We start from the raw sequence: 19,838 nt of genomic DNA, 5'->3' as shown, positions 1-19,838 counted from the left end.
CGATGCAAAACAGTATGAGAAACTACCGCAACTAGTGTCATTTGGAGTGACCCCCATAACAGTAACCCCGCACCGCACAATGAACACCACCCGTGGTGTTGTGTCAGATGATGATTTGCTTGAGCTGACTGAAGCGGAACTACTGGAGGGCTTCAGCGAACAAAATGTGATCAATGTCAGAAGAATTAAGATGAGGCGGGATGGTAAAGAGATTCAGACAAAGCACCTAATAATTACATTTGGATCAAGTATCTTGCCCGAATCAATCGAGGCCGGGTACATCAAGCTCCGTGTCAGGCCGTACGTGCCAAACCCACTCCGATGTTTCAAATGCCAGCGCTTCGGCCACAGCTCGCAGAGCTGCCGAGGCCGCCAAACATGTGCAAAATGCAGTGCCCACGAACACCCATCTGAAGCTTGTGAGAATGCTCTCCACTGTGTAAACTGTGATGGGGAGCACGCCGCGTACTCGCGGGCGTGCCCATCCTGGAAAAAAGAAAAGGAAATTGTAACAGTTAAAGTAAAGGAAAATATAAGTTTCAAGGAGGCACGCAGGCGGGTATCGTACCTGCCCAAGAAAACCTTTGCCGATGTGGCGCGTCAGGGGGCAGCGTCACAACGGCCTCCGGCGGCTGTCCGACCCACAGGCAGTGAGTCGGCAGTTACGCCATCTGCCCCCGCGGCGGTTGCAGCTAGCGCTGCTCCGTCGACCCAGAATGAGGGACCACCGACCCCGAAGGTGGCCGCCGCCGAGGCTGTCCCAACATCCCCGGCCCCTTCCAGCGCTGGCAACAGCCGGCGCAGCCAGATCCCTCAGGGAGCCCCATCGACCTCCGGGCTGGTGGGCGCAGGGGTCTTGCCCTCCAAGGCGGGACTCTCTCGGGAAACATCTCGCTCGCAAGAGCACGTGTCCGGCGCCTCACAAGAGGCAATGGACACTACACCCATCCTCAAGGCGCACCAAGCGCCTAAGGAGCGTCGAGGTTCCCTCGAACGCTTCCAAAAGAGTAAAACCCCGGTTACAGGGCCTCGAAAGAGCTCTGGAACCTAAGCTCTGAAATCTCTGTAATTAATACTTCTGTTTCCGTATACACAGCACTTATTTACTACCAATATGGATACACCAATAATTCAATGGAACGTCAGAGGACTTCTCAGGAACCTTGATGACGTGCAAGAGCTTATCCAAAAACACAATCCAAAAGTGCTGTGTCTACAGGAAACACACTTAAAACCACAACACACAAACTTTCTCCGACCGTATGTCACGTTCCGCAAAGATCGCGATGATGCTGTCGTATCATCAGGCGGTGTTGCCATTTTGGTTCATAAAAATATTTCCTGTCAGCGTTTACAGCTACAAACGCCCCTTGAGGCAGTGGCGGTTCGAGCTGTTCTTTTAAATAAACTCGTCACCATATGTTCCATTTATATACCCCCACACTACAAACTAAGCAAACATGAATTTCAGTCCTTCATAAACGAGTTGCCAGAACCTTACGTTGTACTTGGGGATTTCAATGCGCACAGCTCCCTGTGGGGCGACTCTCGTATAGATGCGCGAGGTCGTCTTGTTGAACAGTTCCTTTTTTCTTGTGGTGCGTGCCTTCTGAATAAGAAGGAACCCACATATTACTCTCTAGCAAACAGAACCTTTTCTTCAATCGATCTTAGCATAGTCTCTCCTTCTATTCTGCCCGAACTCGAATGGGAAGTTACAAAGAACCCTTACGGAAGCGATCACTTCCCCATACTACTACGAACACCTCAAGAAAACGAATATCCACCACAGACACCTCGGTGGAAGATTGAGACAGCTGATTGGGACAAATTTCGAATTCTTACTGGTATCTCATGGCATGACATCTCCTCGTTAGAAATTGATGCAGCTGTGGAGTATTTTACAGCCTTTATAATAGATGCCGCATCTAAATGCATATCACAAGCAAATGGCCTCTCGTGCAAACGGCGCGTCCCGTGGTGGACCGACGATTGTAGGATCGCACGTAAAAAACAGAACAAAGCGTGGGGTTTGCTACGCGCTTCTCCCACTGCAGAAAATCTTATCAACTTTAAAAAAGTAAAATCCGAAGGCAGGCGAACCCGCCGACAGGCCAGAAGAGAAAGCTGGCAGAAGTTTTTATCGGGCATCAACTCGTACACAGATGAGGCCAAAGTCTGGAGCAGGGTTATTAGGATAATAGGGCGACAAGCACAATCACTCCCTCTGGTAAACACACGAGGCGATACCCTGCAAGCTCAGGCAGACTCACTTGGGGAGCACTTTGAGGGCGTCTCGAGCTCAACCCATTATTCTCAGTCCTTTCTCAAATATAAACAGATAGAAGAATGTAAGCCAATAATTAGAAACTCCAGGCAGAATGAACCCTATAACCGGCCTTTCAGTATTGCCGAGTTGAGAGCTGCATTGAACACATGCAAAAGCACTGCACCGGGACCTGACAGAGTCATGTATGATATGATCAGAAACTTACATGCTGACACACAAGTTACACTACTCACACTTTACAACACTATTTTAGCTACGGGATACCTCCCATCTACATGGAAAGAGGCGATTGTCGTTCCTGTCCTGAAGCAAGGAAAAGACCCCTCCTTGACAGCAAGTTATCGTCCAATAGCTCTTACGAATTGTTTGTGTAAGCTCTTCGAAAAAATGATTAATCACAGACTCATACACTTCCTTGAATTCAACAATATACTCGATCCCTATCAGTGTGGCTTCAGGCAAGGGCGGTCAACAACAGATCATCTTGTGCGCATTGAAGGATATATTCGCGATGGCTTTGTACACAAACAGTACTTCCTCTCCATATTCCTTGATATGCAGAAGGCATATGATACAACATGGCGTTACGGGATACTGCGAGATTTGTCGGGAATGGGCATCTGTGGAAATATGTTGAAAATAATTGAAAGCTATTTGTCCAATCGTACCTTCCGTGTAAAAGTTGGCAATGCAGTGTCACGTCCCTTTACCCAGGAAACTGGTGTACCCCAGGGAGGCGTGCTCAGCTGCACTCTCTTTATCGTTAAGATGAACACCCTACGTGCTTCACTACCACCTGCCATTTTTTATTCCGTATACGTAGACGATATACAAATAGGCTTCAAATCCTGCAACCTCACAGTATGCGAAAGACAGGTACAGCAAGGCTTGAACAAGGTTTCTAAGTGGGCAGACCAAAACGGATTCAAAGTCAACCCCCACAAAAGTTCTTGTGTTCTCTTCACAAGAAAGAGAGGCCTGGTCCCAGATCCTTGTGTAGAACTGGGCGGACAACAAATTCCTGTAAACAAAGATCACAAATTCCTTGGTGTTATACTTGACTCCAGGCTTACTTTCATTCCGCACATAAAACATCTGAAAGAAAAATGTCTTAGAACAATGAACTTACTTAAAATCCTATCCCACACAACGTGGGGTAGCGACAGACAGTGTTTGTTGAATATTTACAAGAGCTTTGTTCGATCACGGTTAGATTATGGTGCCGTAGCATATCACTCTGCCGCACCGAGCGCACTTAAGATGTTAGACCCCGTTCACCATCTGGGTATCCGTTTGGCCACTGGCGCATTTAGGACAAGCCCTGTTGAAAGCCTATATGTAGAGTCAGATGTGTGGCCACTCCATCTTCAAAGAACAAACATCAGCTTAACATATTTTCTCAAGGTTCGCTCTAATAAGGAACATCCGTGTTTCACAACCGCTAACGACTTGACGTGTGAAACACTTTTTCATAACAGACCCTCTATGAGACTTCCTTTCTCACTGCGTGCAAGAGAACTTTGCACGGAAATGGATGTCCCAGTTCTCGAGCAACGCTTAATGCCTCCAGCTAAGCTAGTACCACCCTGGGAGTGGCAGCTGATAGAGTGTGACACATCCTTTATAGAGGTTACTAAACATGCGCCAGAGCCACATATCAAAATGCATTTCTTGGAGCTCCAGCACAAGTACTCGTGCGCAGAGTTTTACACAGACGCTTCTAAGTCGCATGCCGGGGTGTCCTACGCAGCCATTGGTCCATCCTTCTCGGAATCCGGTGTACTGCACCCTGAAACAAGTATATTTACGGCTGAGGCGCATGCACTATTGTTGGCTGTGAAACATATCAGAAAATCAAATATTCAAAAGACAATTTTATTTACAGACTCCCTAAGTGTCGTAAAAGCCTTGAAGTCACACTGTAAACACAGAAACCCCGTAATAACTGAGCTCTATTCCATTCTCTGTAGAGCGTATATGTCTAACCAGCATGTCATTATATGCTGGGTGCCCGGACATAGGGGCATTGAGGGTAACGTTCTAGCGGACCAGATGGCCACATCCATTTCATTGCATGCAGTTAGTCCTACTGCTTCGGTCCCTGTCACAGATCTGAAACCTTTCTTAAGAAGAAAACTGCGAAACCACTGGCAACGTATGTGGGACGCAGAAGTAAATAACAAACTGCACGTGATAAAACCACAGTTAGGTTCTTGGCCCCCCGTAACAAAATCACGGCGAACAGATGTCCTATTCTGTCGCCTGAGAATAGGACACACATTTGGCACGCATATCTTTCTACTCACTGAAAATGATCCTCCAACCTGCGGTAGATGCGGGGAGAGGCTGACCGTCCTCCACGTCCTCCTGGAGTGTCGGGCAGCCGAATCTGAAAGAAGAAAACATTTTTCCCTAGCATACCGGCAGCACATCCCCCTACATCCCGTAATGCTACTCGGTCCAGAACCTTTATTTGACACCAACACAGTCCTAAGTTTTCTGAAAGATGTTGTCTTGCATGTTTTTAGCCCCACGTGTTCGTAGCGGGTCCTCTCTTCAGAGGATGCCGCTGTGATAGCTCTTTCGTATAGCACGCGCCTCTAGGCCCTTGTGTTTCAAGGGCTCCGGTGAGGCAGCAGTGCTCCAGGTAATTTTACTATCTCATATATCTTTTATTCTGCATCATTCCTTTACGATGGATTTTAATGTTCAAAGTATTCGTCATGAGTGATCGCCATAATTTTATAGCACGTAGATTTTACGCACTTTACAGCGACAATTTTTAGGCCAGTTTACAGCCAAGTCACATCTCCATAATACATCGTCAACATCACCACTTGTCATGGCGCTCTTTGGCCACACCTGGCCCTTGCGCCATTAAACACCACATATCATCATCAGATTTACATTATGTTCTGTGGACATGATTTTGGACCACATTAACACCTTTTGTGCCAATATATTTAAACCAGCTCTTATGAATTACCTTGTGCATGTTGCACACAGCTGCTGATGTCAAGCTAGCTTGCGCAACCATTCATGTGTATATTGTGTGTTTTGTCCATTTGTATTTCTTTGTGTCATCTTCTAACTTTTGCTATTCTCTGTATCCCCAGGAGAAAAAGGAGTAAGGGTGATGGCTAAATGTACCACAACATTAAAATTGTCGAGGTTGAATGCTTATTTTCCTGGTGAAAAGATTTTGCAAGAATGTTCTCAATATTTTCAACAAGAAAATGAAATTCACTTTGGTCTGAGTGAGCTTTTCAAACTTGAAAAATATATTACGATCTTTAATAGCATTGTAAGACTGAAATAATTTTTGTTTTGGTGCTGTTTTTTAGTTAATAATGTAAAGACAAAATTGTGGAATTATGGAACAGTTAAAACAGCGATGCTGCAAATGTTAAATTTCCAAGGAAGAAGTTCAAAGGTGTATTTGATACATTTATGGAGTCCTACTTGTAATCTAATACTGTTTAAGCATGATGTTTCTTGTAAAATTAGCAGTGAGCTGTAGATAGCAAACAAAATCTTGGGTACTGTTCCAGTTAGAAATAGTGTTGAACTGAGAACTGTCAGTAAACAGGAGTTTTGGCTGGTACTGAACCTGAACCCAGGTATTCTTGAAACGTGCCTGAACTCAAACTGCACAAAAGGAGAGAGAAAAAATTATTGTTCAAAACAAAATGATTGACAAGGTGACATACCAGTGCTCTGGGAGTCCTAGTCGGCATCTGGGGCTTGCATGTGGCACCTGTTTGAAGCAACTGATGTGGCTGCAATGCAATGCAACAGACACCACAGAGCTATATTCTCAGTTGATAAACACCAAGTGTGATGTTTCGCTGAGGCAATGACCATCCTATGTGCAGTTGAACCCACTTATAACAATATTCAAGTGCCACGAAAATTCCGTTGTTATAACCGATAATTTTTATAACCAGGTTGCATGAAAAAATCAAAATAGGGGGATGGCAGAGCTGATAAGAGAAAACTATATAGGCAGGGAGGCCAGTGCCCCTCCCCACCACCTTCCTCCACCCGGCTGCTGATTGTGTTCACTTCTTAAACTGCTTCCTGAGCACTCTGATCGCGTGTAACAAGCCGCGGCTGTCGACGTTAAGGAATGACACTGCTATAACAACTGCAAAAAGGTGTCACGGGTGGCAAGTGATATGTGAGCACCACCGAGGCATCACTTTGGTGGCCCCAAAAGAGGCCTTTTAAGAATTGCGAGAAGGCTGCCGCGGCAGCCTGTCAGCTTGAGAGATCCAGAAGAAACGCTGAGGAGAGATCGCCACAAGCATCTCACCACGTACTTCTTACTGGCTTGCACGAGAAAAGCCTGTCTGTCAGCCATGCATGCTTTACGCGAAGCTTGTCGACATCCTCCTCCAAGGCATCCAAGCGCTCCACGTAGTGCACCGGAAGGTTCCTCGCAAAAACGAAGCCCCGGAGGGACTGAACCATGCCGGGCCTCTTGTGAGGACAATGTTGAGGCAGCCTGCTCTACCGCGTCATCGCTACCGTCGTCGCTGTCGCTATCTGATGCAAGCACGTTCGCTACAATCGTCTCATTGGTTAGAAGCACTTAGTTTCCAAATCTATAGCCTTGTGCTTTCTTTTCACCGGCAACGGCGTGCATTGCCGATGATCAACGGGCGGATCAGCCATCTTCCGTTTCAACGGCGAGTCAAGCAAAGTTGAGAAACCGCGTGGCCAGGAACGACTGCACAACCAACAAAAACGAATGCGAGCGAATAAGCTGTTCGCATAACTGCACTGAATGAGGAGCCAGCGAGCAACATGCGAGCAATCTGCTTGAGGTGCAGTTGGCACGGTCCATTTGTGTTTCGGAGGATGGGGCGGCAAAGAGCTATGGGCGCAGCCCATTCGTGTTTGGAGGGGTGGAAGGGCGACGGGAGAGAGCCGCATGGAGATGGCTGGAAAATGAGCGCACAATGGCTGTTGGAGCAGCGGCCCATCGTGCAGCAGCTCGAATTTCTCATTTTTCGTTTTTTCTTTTCAAGGATTTCGCATTTCACTACCTTTCGGGTCGGACACCCAGCAGCCAGACTTCATCATTATAACCGATAATGTGGCATCGGGGCATTGTAGTAAGCTGGTTATTTCACCATGGAAAACATAAAAAAGTTGATGGTGCAGCAGCTTCTCATTGATTTAACTGATATATATTTTAAAACCGGTATCGTTATAAGTGGGTTCGACTGTTATGTACTAAAGAATAGCATGACCTGAAAATAATGCTAATGGGAGATGTGCTGTTTTTTGTTGCATTTGCTTCCTCTGGCTTATCCAGTGTAATGCAGTAAAAGTGATGTCCCTGAAAGTGGTTTGTTGAGAATGCAGTCTCTGTTCAGTGGCGCTGCAGTTTCTGTAGATGCTAAGGGAGCAGATTTGCATATCTTCCTTTTGTGCGTCACTTGATCCTTCTTTGTTGAAAGCAGTCACATAATTGTAAAATATGCATACGCAGTGGAGCTGCTGCAACTAAAACATGGCTTATTAATTTTGGGGACAGTGGAACTGCCCCATCAGATTCTGGCACTTTCTAGGCAGATGCCCAGACTTCTGCTTCTGAAATAGGACTTTTTTTTAATCCAGCTGAGGTGGCGGGCGATCGTGCAGCGGCCCGCATTTGACTTTTTCTTTTTTCTTTTCAAGAATTCCATTACCTTTCCACACGGACACCCAGCAGCCAGATTTCATCTTTATAACCGGTAATGCGGCATGGGGACATTGTAGTAAGCGGGTTATTTCCCCATAGAAAACATACAAAAGTTGACGGTGCAGCAGCTTTTCATTGTTATAACTGATATGTTAAAACCAGTATAGTTATAAGCGGGTTCGACTGTAGTTCCATCGTCGTCATACAGTCATGATCATCCCGTTCTAGTCATGTCATACTCGTGATGCTGTCGTACCATCGTCACTTCAGAAACGTCATGAAATTGTTGGCATACCCTCGTCGTCATACTGCGTTCACAGTTCCATTGACATCCTTTTATCATAATCATGCTGTTGTCATTCAATCATGATTATGTCATGGCTGTCTCGCCATAGACACCATTGTGTCGTCTACATACAGTCATTATCATGCATTTGTTGTCATACCATCGTTGTAATCCCATCGGGGTCCTTCCATCGTCATCATTCCAACTTCGCCGTCTCATTCCCGTCATACTGTCATAGTCCCACCATTTTCGTCAAATCATCGTACTGTTGTCATCACACCATCATTGTAGTACCGTTGTCGTCAGTCCATTGTCGCCAGGCCACCACCGTCACATTATTTTCACAATCAGTCAATTGTGATTGTGCCACTGCTGTCATGACATTGTAATTTATTTATCGTCATCACTTCAGAATCATCCCATCGTCTTCATGCTGCCGTCCTTATAATGCCTTCATCATTCTATCGATGTCATTCCTTCTTTGTAATTCCATTGCCATCACTGCATGCATCGTTGGCGTATGGTCCTCGTCCTACCATCGTGAGATAACTTTGGCAAACGATGGTCATAACAAAGTGGGCCAGTCACGGAGACAGTATATGTCGCATATAGTCGAAGCCTTTGAAATCTTGGAAGGACCGCTAGAGATTCTAAATTAAGGTGTCTTACTCAACATGGTGTGTTGCTACGTGGTCGCTACATTGCATGATTGCTTATTGCATTAACTTTGATGGTCGTCTTAATATGGGTTCTGCCGGAATTCTTTCATCTTTGCGACACTAAAAAACTCTGGTCAACATTGTCCTTGGGTTTTAAGACATCGAATTTCTAGAGGTGATTGTGCTAAGGCGTAAGATGGCTCCATGTTTGATGGAGGTAGCACTGTGAGTTTGACAGCGGCCCCGCCCATCAACAAGAGGAAGTGCGTTTGGGTGGTTGGGAGTGGTGGCGAAGGCAAACTTGAAGAGTTGCTAGACATCACAGAGTCGAATAAAAATGATGAAAAGTTAGAAAGCTATGTGCATTGCAGTCGAGACAATTGCACAAGCTGTTGCTATTGCCTCATTTCATGCAGCGCATGATTTTGTGCGCGGTGCACGAGGACACCTGACTAGTTGTATAAGTCAATGCTGCACGAATACTGAAGCAGACACAAGTAGATCACAGAGCATGATCCCATGCTGAAACACGGTAGAAAGTGAAATAGTTTTGATGTCTGTGCGTGCCTGTACGACATGGGAACAAGCAGACGAAACGGAAGTACATCTCTCTTGCTACGGTGCGAAGTAAAACAAAAACATGCAGACATTCGGTTTGTGAGTTTTATTATTTTTGTAAGCTTTAATTCATCTATTCAAGCAACATATTACACAAATAACAGAGGTTGCCTTGAATAATTCTCGAAATCACGTGTCGCCACGAGCACGTGTACATCATCCTCCGGCTTGGAGTGCAGCGGCCACGAGAAGAGAAAACGGCATTCGGTTTGAAATTTCAGCTCTTTTCGCGGCGCATAGCGATGTATTACTTTGCAGACAGAATTGTTATGGTGCATTGTATGCTCTGTGCTTGTCAGCTCAAAATGGCCAGACCTAGTGAGGGGCCCTTTAAGCCTATGGAGAGGCTGCAAAATTTCTCAACATTGGTGAGAGGGATGTAAAACAGAAAACAAAACTCAGAAAATTTTATTGTCTCAGCAAATTTTTCCTTTGAATGCTATTTTCACACGTTAAAGCGAAGCTAAAGAGTCTGCCGAATTCAAAAAGATGCTCATATACGGATGCGGGAACATTATAAACCATGCAGGTAAAATTTTGGGGGGGATTTTCCACTTAGGAGCGACGCAATCGTCGGTTAAAATTGCGCTGTAGCTCAGCCCCCTGTCGAGCGCCGCGCGCTGCTGCTGATGCTGACGATGCGGGCGGAGACTGGAAACCGCGGCGTAGTGACGTCAGCACTGGTGTTCCGTTCCTTCGCAGTCTCCGCGACTGTGCCTGACCGGGCTTATTTCTGCGTGCATGCCATCCTAATCTGCTTCGCTCGACCCTACATTCCTTTGTTTGTGCGTATATAGGAGTGCTAGTTGACGTGCACAGCATCAATTGAACTTGTAGGCCAATCATGCCGGCGTTCTGTGCAGCCTACGCTTGCACGAACGCCAGCGGCTGCGACGATGTTCCGATGTTCCATTAGTTCCTGCAAGACAAAAAGCTTTCAGCTAAGTGGGAGGCTGCTGTGAAGCGAAACAACTTCAAGCGCTCAAGAACAGCAGTGTTGTGCTCTAACCACTTCCGTGATGATTACTACCGAAGTTTATCAATAATGCGTGGTTTGGGTTCTCCTTCGTGTTAGCACGCTGAACGGAAGGTTCATGTTTATCTCCCACCCTTGACGTAGGTTTCATCACCAAGCGCCGCGAATTTTCTATTTGCACGTGTGTTGTGAAACAGCCTGCATGCAGCTACCATAACGCAGTGCAAGCGTAAAGTTGGCATGTGCTGGAAAGCCTGCTCATGCCAGGACGCTGCGCTCCCCCTTCTCTCGCACACATAGAGAAACCGACCATCTCACGTAGCCGACGGAATTTGCCGGTTACGAGTAGCGTGTGGATGCTGCGCTGATGAAGGTTCTATGCTACACGAGCTACAACAGCCGGTAAACTTTTCCCGCGTTTAAACGGTCTATGTAGATTGCCGACAGCTTTGGGGCAGCGCACAAATGCCGAAGATCGCATCACCGCTTACGTTCTATGAGGAGGCATGCAGGAACATAACACTACAGTTGTTTGCCCGGAAACGTACTCACTGGAACGCTGAATGCAGCTTAGCAAAAAACATTCTCGCCAAAGAACATTTCCAACACAAGGAGGTGCTAACACTTCGCCTTCGTTCGCGTGGAAAGCAGTGCTTGCACCAGCATTTTTTGCTTCTTGGAGAGGCCGGCTCTTCGCAATCGGCTCGTACATGTAGGGAGTAAAGTATAAACCCTTTACAAGTGATCTTGCACGCGACAGCGCGACAAGCAAGGCGATGGCTGTCATGTTCACTCGTCGCCTGCAAGCCGAACTCCACGCGAGCGACGGCTTTGAGCGACGACTTCCCGCTATGAGGGCAGCAATATACGCGCCGAAACTAGCGTGATGCATGCTTTATCAATTTAAGTTGATGTATTTTACTGAAAAAGGATCATAAAATATTTCTGAAGGTCTTGCACTAGGTTCTTATTCTTGCATGTGTAAAATTCAATAGTTTGCTCGTTCCGTGTGACAAACAGTAGTATTTAAGTTATGTACATCCAGTTCCGGCTTCGCAGTATTGGCTAGTTGCTCATAGCGCTTCCGGGCGACGAGTTCTACATTTCTAGAACCGAGCGATCTGTTCAAGCGACGGCCAGTTTTGTCGCTCGAAGCCGTCACCTGTTACCGTCGCGCGCAAAATCGCTCTCGTGGAGTTTGGACTTAACGCCGAACTCCTCAGAGAGACGCAAGCTCTCGAAATTTTCCATGACCGTCTCAGCAAAACAGCACCAAGCTACCTTGCACCGTGCTTCGTGTGTAGCGGCAGCAGTCAGTCCGGACAAACACCATTGTTGACGTCACGAGGCGCCCGACCAATCACAGGCGGAAACGAGGCGCGCGAGCTGGGCGTGTCTGCTGCTGCACTTTTCGTCGAAATAAAATATGTTTGCGCTTTCTTTCGCTCAATTTCGATGCGATATTCAAATTCAGAGGGTTGAATTCAGAGGGTCCTCACTCATTTTTTCTGGAAAAGCTTTCAGCTTCCCTTTAAGTGGCTCAACCCTCATGTTTGCAGCCTTGTATATGTTTTTCAAGCACTAGGTGGGTCCCCTGCGAATTTATGTGAACAAACAAGCAGATCATATTCCAATGTGATGGGGAAAAAAAACTATGTTGCACTGTACTGAAACAAAAGTAGACAGAGTCCAAATTTGCATATATTGTGAAACGAAAATGCCTAAATTGCTGACTCAATAACTGGCATCGTTATTATAAAGCCGAATAAAGCAACAAAAAATGCCATGTTCCATGTGAAAATATTATTGCACATGAGCGTAAGCCTTGTAGATCACGAATTACTTTTTAATGAAGAAAGCTTTTGGTGCCCGTGTATTATAGTATTGTTGAAAGCCAATAGATCAGCTTATTTAAATTTACATTCATGGCAAATTTATTGGCTCGTGTTCCGTCACTGTAGATCCAAATGATTATACGAGATCCAAAAGTGAGATGAAGTGGCTGGCGGTGTGTACAAGAGTGTTTGCCTTAGTCTTCGCTGTAGTATATTGCCACGCAACTATTAGGAGATGTAGTACAACTGTTCATATCACACTTCAAAGCTTGAGCATGGTGATGAACGGATGTGCTTTTCTATATAATCCTCCTTGAATATAAGCAGGCGTTGTGCCACTCCCAGTGGCTGTTGCTAGCCTGATCCCTCCCTATTCTCCTAACATACCAAATATTCGAATAATATTCTGTGCGTGTTTGGATAGCAGTGAAATGAAATGTTGATTTCTCGTACAGTTAAAGTAGCTAGCAAGAGGGCATGTAGGGCAGAAAGCTGCTTTGATTCAGCTTGAAGACTGCCCAGTGCCTGTTGATCACATGACAGTATCCTCACAATAACCAAGAACTTGACCTAGCTTCGTATAGCCTCAAGGGCTAAGGGGCTGAACAGAACTGGGCTGGGTCGGGTCGGGAATCTTTCGGGCCCAGGCTGGGTACAGGCCAGGTTTAAAAATTACCTGGCCTGACTCGAGCAGATCAACGGATGGTACTTTTAGGCTCGTGCCGGGCGCGGGCCTGAAAAACCAGCCTGTGCAGTGTTCTAAGAAAAGACTTATTGCCAGTGTTGTACCTGGCCTTGCTCCTATGAGCATGAGCTTTCTTTTACTGCTCTGGATGCTCTGACATGCAAGATGAGAGTCTGTTGCACAACTCTGCTCACATTTGGAGCATTTTCTGTAACTCTTAAGTGGTGCTATGCTGTAGTGAACAGCCAATGCTTCGTTTACCAGCATCTGCACGAGGCACGTGTCAACATATCCCACTGAAATGTAACAGCAGCAGTTGTAATGATAGTGTGCAAGGGCATTGTTGTTAACTGTTTGCACTGCAGTGCCCATCTTGTTTTGTTTTGGTGGTCATGTTTGTCTCTTTAGAATTCACTGCACCTTTAATGTAGCCTGACATGTTGCATGTTTATACTTTACATAATTGCAGGTGTTGGGCGTTACTTACTGGACACCTCAGCAAGTTGGAAGTAGAATGATGTTGCTGTAGCCTTAACCATAACATACTTGCCAAAGAACGCAGTTCTTGACTACTTGTGTGCTAAACACCTTTCCTGATAACTTACTACTATTACTGAGAGAGGCATCGAAAACTTCACTAGGGTTCAACAAACTGATTCCACATTAAGTATTGCATAACTTTTTCAGTATGCTAGCATTGTCATTATGTTCAGTGTTCTGTGTTTCAAGTGTATTACATTTTCCTGTTTTTTCCTCTTTTCAGTGCCGATAATAGTGCGGAACTCTTGAAGGTGTTTGTGCACACCATGGTTGAACATTTTCACTATAAGCAATGTTGTAAATTTGTTGCTTGAATTCATAACCTGTATGTGCCACGGTGACTTTGTACTTCTACATGTATTACTTATTTTTTTACTTGTAGAGCTTTGTAAATGTTGGCTTTCTATGACATACCACAAGTATATTTCTGGCAACTAAATTTCGGCATCTATTTCTTGGCGCATTTTGCAGCATTGCTGTTCATTGAAGTATGCAGCAAGCCATCTAGTCGTGTCTTAGCATTTAAGCTTTGAAATCTCAAAATTGCTTTTGTGCACAAGTGTGTGTGCTGAATGTTTATCAATTACTTCACCGTATGTCGAATGGCAAACATTGGCCAGCAAAGCATTACTCATTTACTGTTTTCAGTGCACATTTTCTGCTTTCTTAGAATTTTTATTGAAATATTTGCTTGTTAGATGAGTTCCGTTCAAAGTGTTGAATTCAAATGTAACAAACTGTTCTTTATATAATGCAGCCAGATATTTTTCAGGAGATGCAAGAAAGCTTTGTGGCCTGTTTATGAGGGATACTAGCTAAAAAGATGTCTAGCATTGTGATTCTAGTACCGCAGCAATGTGGGTTTCACGAGGAGTAGTTTGCAATGCAAGTACAGAATCCTGAAGCTTCATTGGAGAGGCTACCTGCTTCAGTATAGCCTATACTGTTATAACCTACTAGGTTAACGTGCATGAACCAAATATTACCATACGTCAAACATTTATTTATGACTGAAAACTTCCGTATGAAACATGAAAGCTTAAAGCATAACTAATAAAAAGATTAGTGTTTATGATATTTCTAGCTCAAGGTTGTCTCAAGACGTTTACTGTGACGTGGGTCACTGGTAGGTCATGATGAAATATGCTGTGTAGAGGGCTGTGCTAGAAATCACAGGAGGGGAAAATTCTTGTTGCTTCCGATGTAATGCATCATAGCGCCATCTCTTTGGGGCTTCAGGAAGTTTCAAAGAGGCATAACCCCCCGGTGACTCGCTGGTGGGTCACAACGCACCAGAGGAGTATGACAAGTGAGCCACTGGTGGCTCATCATGCACAGAAATCGGGACTTCAAAAAGTGCTGCCACAGTGAACATGCTAAATGATACGCAAGTTGTCTTTTCTGATCTGCGCACTCGTCCTTGTGTTTTCTCGGCTTGTCCTGGTGTCTCCGCACAAACGTATTCAGTATGAATTTTAGCACATTGGCTATTGAATACGGTGAAGTTGTGGGCCTGATCCACTTATAGTGGCAGTTGGAATATTCTGGGGCATCTGGAATAGTACCAGGTCAAGCAGTTGTGTGCGATGATGATGCTGTCCATATAATGCAAGCACTTTTGTCAGGGTATTTTTGCAGATGCCATTGTAATGAACAGCCTGTTAAAGTGAACTAAGAAACCTGCACAATCTACGTTTTGGCATTTTCACCAAAACAAGAAGAAACAAGGCAATGATTGCATTGTCTTCCGTATTGTGCCATGTGCTCCATTCTGTCGTTCTAAAATGCTGCTGGGAAGGAACAGCGCTAGCTTGCTTGAAGTGTCCAGTCTTATTAGTAATTCTGAGATTATCACACGTGAGAGCTGATGAATTGCTGGAAAGAGAAACAGAAGAGTTACGACTGGTTTACTTGCTGTAGAATTGTTGATAAAGATGTAGCTTGCATGTCTTGCGAAATCTTTAATGAGCTATAATCTGACTTATGTATATGAACCCAAAGGTAATTGTCTTATAATTAAACTTCCGGCTTGGCTGATCAGTTATTCTTTATAGTTTTGAGATAGTGGGCTTTGACTGTACGAGACAGAGCAGGTGCATCTGCCTATAAAGGAAATGGACTCTAATAAATTGGAGGGTAAAGCATAATGCTTCAGGAAATCAATGGCACGAAATGTACACAGACGAAAAACACAGGACAGGATGGGCACCAACTTCCATCTGAATTTATTTAGAACAAGAATTCACTTATATGCACATGCAAGTCGCGTAATATAATGAACATGCTACAAAAACAGCACAAAGCAAATGCGAAGTGATCAACTGCACATGCTAATCAAAAAGCACACGTAGATAGTTGCCCAGGAAAAGCAGTTCCTCATCAAGAAGGCATAAAAACTTCATGCTGACACAAGCGTCATCACGTTGCTTGATGTAACAGGCCTTTATTTTACCCCCCCTCTCAGTCTACCTTTACCTGTGCCAATAAACTTGGTTTGAGTAAACTTCACACCCACATTCCTTGCAATGCATGGCCATTAGGCTGCCAAAACCATTCTTGACATAGCCTGTGTTGCCGTGCATGATCATGCGATCATTAAATGACCAGTTTGCCCGATGTACTCGTTCCCATAACTAAGGAGGATGAGGTACACTACTACCCCTGATGCACACTCCGTAAAGTGATTAGTATGTGCGATTGGTCACTTAGCATTTGCACATTGTTATTGCTTTTGTAACATGCTCACCATGATCACATAGCTTGGCTGTGCATAAAAGCAAATTGTTCAGAATAAACGCAGTTGGAAGTTGGCATCTGTGTTGTCATATGTGTCCTTTGTGTCTATATTGCACCAATGATTTCCTGAAGTATGACACACCAACTAACAAACTAAGATTTTGCTAAAGCATCATGATTTCTTCCTGATGCTTCAGTGCACTGTATTGTTGACCGAATTATTTAAAAGTAAGCCTCTGATCACCTCAGCGCCTCTACTACACTGGACTTTCTAAATATCACGGCTGTAATGCAAACAAAGAAGCATTTATTATTGCTGTTCTTTAGAAAAAAGGTTTCTGTTTGCCTGTGGCCCGTGTTGTACTCTCAGTAACATGCTCGGTGTGTCGGAGAAAGGGGTGTCCTTCAAACTTGATGTTAGTAACGAACAAGCTTAGCTGCTGGCAACACCATCAAAGTGACGTGCCAATTATTTGTGACTAGTGCATTCATGCCAGCCAAAGTTCTTGTGTGATGCTAGTAGTTAAAGCCACAAGCTTGTAAAACTACTAACTAGCTTCTGAACTATATAAGCAGCCAACAAATGGCATGTCATCACAAACCACTGCACATTATTTTTACTCGCAGAATGAAGTGGAAATAAATGCTGGCATGAATGTAACGGCCACAAGAATAATGCAGTTTGAATGGTCCATGTTTGCTGATGGTCTTCATGGTGTTACTTAAGGTGCACAGCAGTCTATACATAGCATAAATGTGCAGTATACACTATTTTGCAACGCTTGCGAATGAACGGAAACCAAAAGCAGTAGACAGGGCCATTAGCATGTAGCATCTGATGCAGAGTGCTTTGCCCAAGATTAGTCATGTGCTTGTAGTTGCAAACGTTTCAAAGCAAGCAGTTTGATGAAGCAGGCAAGAGGTAGGATATGACATACGAAGTGTGTTCATCTAGTGTGTGTGCATTCTGTTTCGACAGCTAGCCCACCAGCACACGATGGAATTCCATGAATGTGAAGAATGGTAATGTGTTTGTCTAATGTTGAGAATGCTGCCTTTGAAGCACACAAGGCTGCCTAATATAATTTTGTGTGTCAGAGGCAGTCTACAAAAAACACAATGTACATGCTTTTTGGATGAGAAGAGAGACTTATAGTTGCTCCCATGTATGCTTTTATCTTCCCGTGCTAATCTCCTGGCATCCTTACCTCTTGATGTGTGCCACTAAGCAGTGTCCGTTGGTTTGGACAGCATGAGACATTGCACGGAGAATAAGTCGCTTGAAGGAAGGATGCCACCAGACAGCTGCATTGATGTAAGAATGGCACACAGAGGCAGTAAGTTCTTTGAGCCCTGGCTGGTTGGAGGTGGTTGGGAGTGGGTTGCGACTGTCTAGCAGGGACCTCTGCATGTGTTCCTGTATATTGTGTGTTTCAGCGAGCACTTTGAAAAAATTTTTAAAATTGCCTGTGGCAGATAGTACAAATCTGGTCCATGAGCTGGTCTACTCAAAGAGGTGGACTTGCACAGTAGATTGAAATGCATAATCGACTCATTAACAAAAATCACTGTCTTTATCTAATTACTTTATGGCACATATTGCAATTTACAAATTCTAGCTGGGAAGTTTGCAAGGCAGATCCACTTGGAACGAATTCTCAGGATGACACCAGTTTCAAAATATTAATTCCCTAACGTTGCGGGAAAATGCATTGGCGTTTCAGTTACTTTTGTGCTTCAATGCAGAAAATTGGAATGCTAGTGCATTTTTACTGCAAGTTTGATGGCGCATTTCTTGTAAATGGTGTCATCCACACAATTTTTTTCAAGTAGATGTGCCTTGCAGTCTACCCGCTAGAATTTATAGCGAGAGAAAAGGGAAAGGCTGGGAAGTTAACCAGAGGGGAAGATCCGGTTCGCTACCCTATGCTGGGGAGTGAGGGCGGGGGAGATAAAGTGACGGGAAAGTAGAAAGAGGAATAAAGGGAGCACAGTTACAAAATCGCAGTCATTGTCACTTCATACTATTGCCGCACAGCACAGTAGCACCTATGGCACTATAAACATCAGGCTTCAGCAGCTTGTCCAGATCTGTTGTTCTTAAAACCTGCAACAGTGCCCTCATTGCCCTTCGCCCTGATGGCTTGGGGTGTTGGCATTCTAAAATGATTACCTCTATAACTGCAATATATGCCATAATTATTTAAAGTTAATTTGTGAATTTTTGTTAATTAGACAATTATGTAATTCAAATTTTTGTGCAAGTAATGTCCACCTCTTCGAATACACCAGCTCATGGACTAGAATTGTACTATCGGCCACAGGCAATTTTAAAAAAAGTTTGGGAGTATTTGCTGGAACATTCTGTATTGCTGCTACAGGGACACTAACCACTGCTTCAGAAGACTGCCTTCTAGAGACCCACATTCTGCCAACGTGTTCCATCTGGAAAAGCAATGTCTATTTATATATGCCTTATTGTACATGTGGGTTTGTGTTAGGTGTGCATAAATCTTGGAGACGTTATCAGCGGGTAACTACTGTACTCATAGGCTACTGTAAAATAGGGTGAAATTGGAACAGGTTGAAAGATTGACAGCAAGTATGCACAGCTAGTTATGCCAACAAAACTACAACTTTTAAAAGCTGTTTTCAATAGTCCTTGACGTAATGGAAAAAGTCTGATGAATATCTATCGTGCACTGCTCATAGTGGTACTGCTGTGGTTTGGTTGCCAAGCTGTCTGTGGTGAGGTCGCGTCACCGGCTGTCGAATGTGGGCTAGTGGTCTGTGGTAGTTTGGGTATGCAGTCTTGACTTTTGTGTGATGTCGAAAGGACAGTGCATTAGCTCAAACTTGTTTTTTGCACACATTATCGTATACGGTGGCGAAAATTACGTTGGCTTTTAATTGTTGAATGACAATTTTGTGTGACGTTAATGGCATCCTGTGTAGAGTGCCCTGTGGTTTCTGAAGTAGTCACCACGTTACCAGTAGCGCTAATGATGCCGACTGAACATTTATGTACTGTTATGAGCTTTAAAAACATTAAAAATAACTTCTGCAATCAACTGGAATGCACTCCTTTTACATGAATTACTGTCAAAACCCTTGCACGACGACTGACACTTGGATAAGCTGGTAAAGATTCATACTGAAAAGGGCAAGAACGAAAGTGAAATAAAATATCACAGCTCCAACTGGCAGGTGAAGTTTTCATTCAACAGAAATTCACAATCAACCACAAAATATTACGCATAACAGAATCGTGCAAAAAGCTGCATATCTCCACAGCCTCGCAATGCAGCCTGGCATTCGCATTTCCAGCCTCTGCTAGTATATGTGAACAGCATTATGCTGTACTGTTTTGGTGACTGTTGTTGCAGGCTGCTCCGTAGTTCAACATTTACCGAGATCCCATGATTTCTAAACACTTGGGGTTGACTGCACCTTGTGCCAGGTGCACTTCCAGTGGTAAAATAATTACGGCACTACAGTTAAAAAAGGGGGGGGGGGCAGAA

General features: G+C 44.5%; 1 protein-coding gene across 2 annotated transcripts in view; it reads left to right on the top strand.

Moving 5' to 3' along the window:
• Positions 1 to 19,388, top strand: part of LOC126547773 (vesicle-associated membrane protein 4-like) — a 36,088-nt gene extending 16,700 nt beyond the window's left edge. For both annotated transcript variants that reach the window (XM_050195753.1, XM_050195751.1), the window contains one exon: positions 13,805 to 19,388. In XM_050195753.1, coding sequence (XP_050051710.1) covers positions 13,805 to 13,830 — 26 coding nt within the window. In that variant the 3' untranslated portion in view covers positions 13,831 to 19,388. The remainder of the gene's footprint in view (positions 1 to 13,804) is intronic.
• Positions 19,389 to 19,838: the final 450 nt, after the last annotated feature.

Source organism: Dermacentor andersoni, chromosome 1 (genome assembly GCF_023375885.2).
Source record: "Dermacentor andersoni chromosome 1, qqDerAnde1_hic_scaffold, whole genome shotgun sequence".
Lineage (NCBI taxonomy): Eukaryota > Metazoa > Arthropoda > Arachnida > Ixodida > Ixodidae > Dermacentor > Dermacentor andersoni.
Note: the sequence above shows the minus strand (reverse complement) of the source record. Positions and strands in the feature narration are given on the sequence as shown.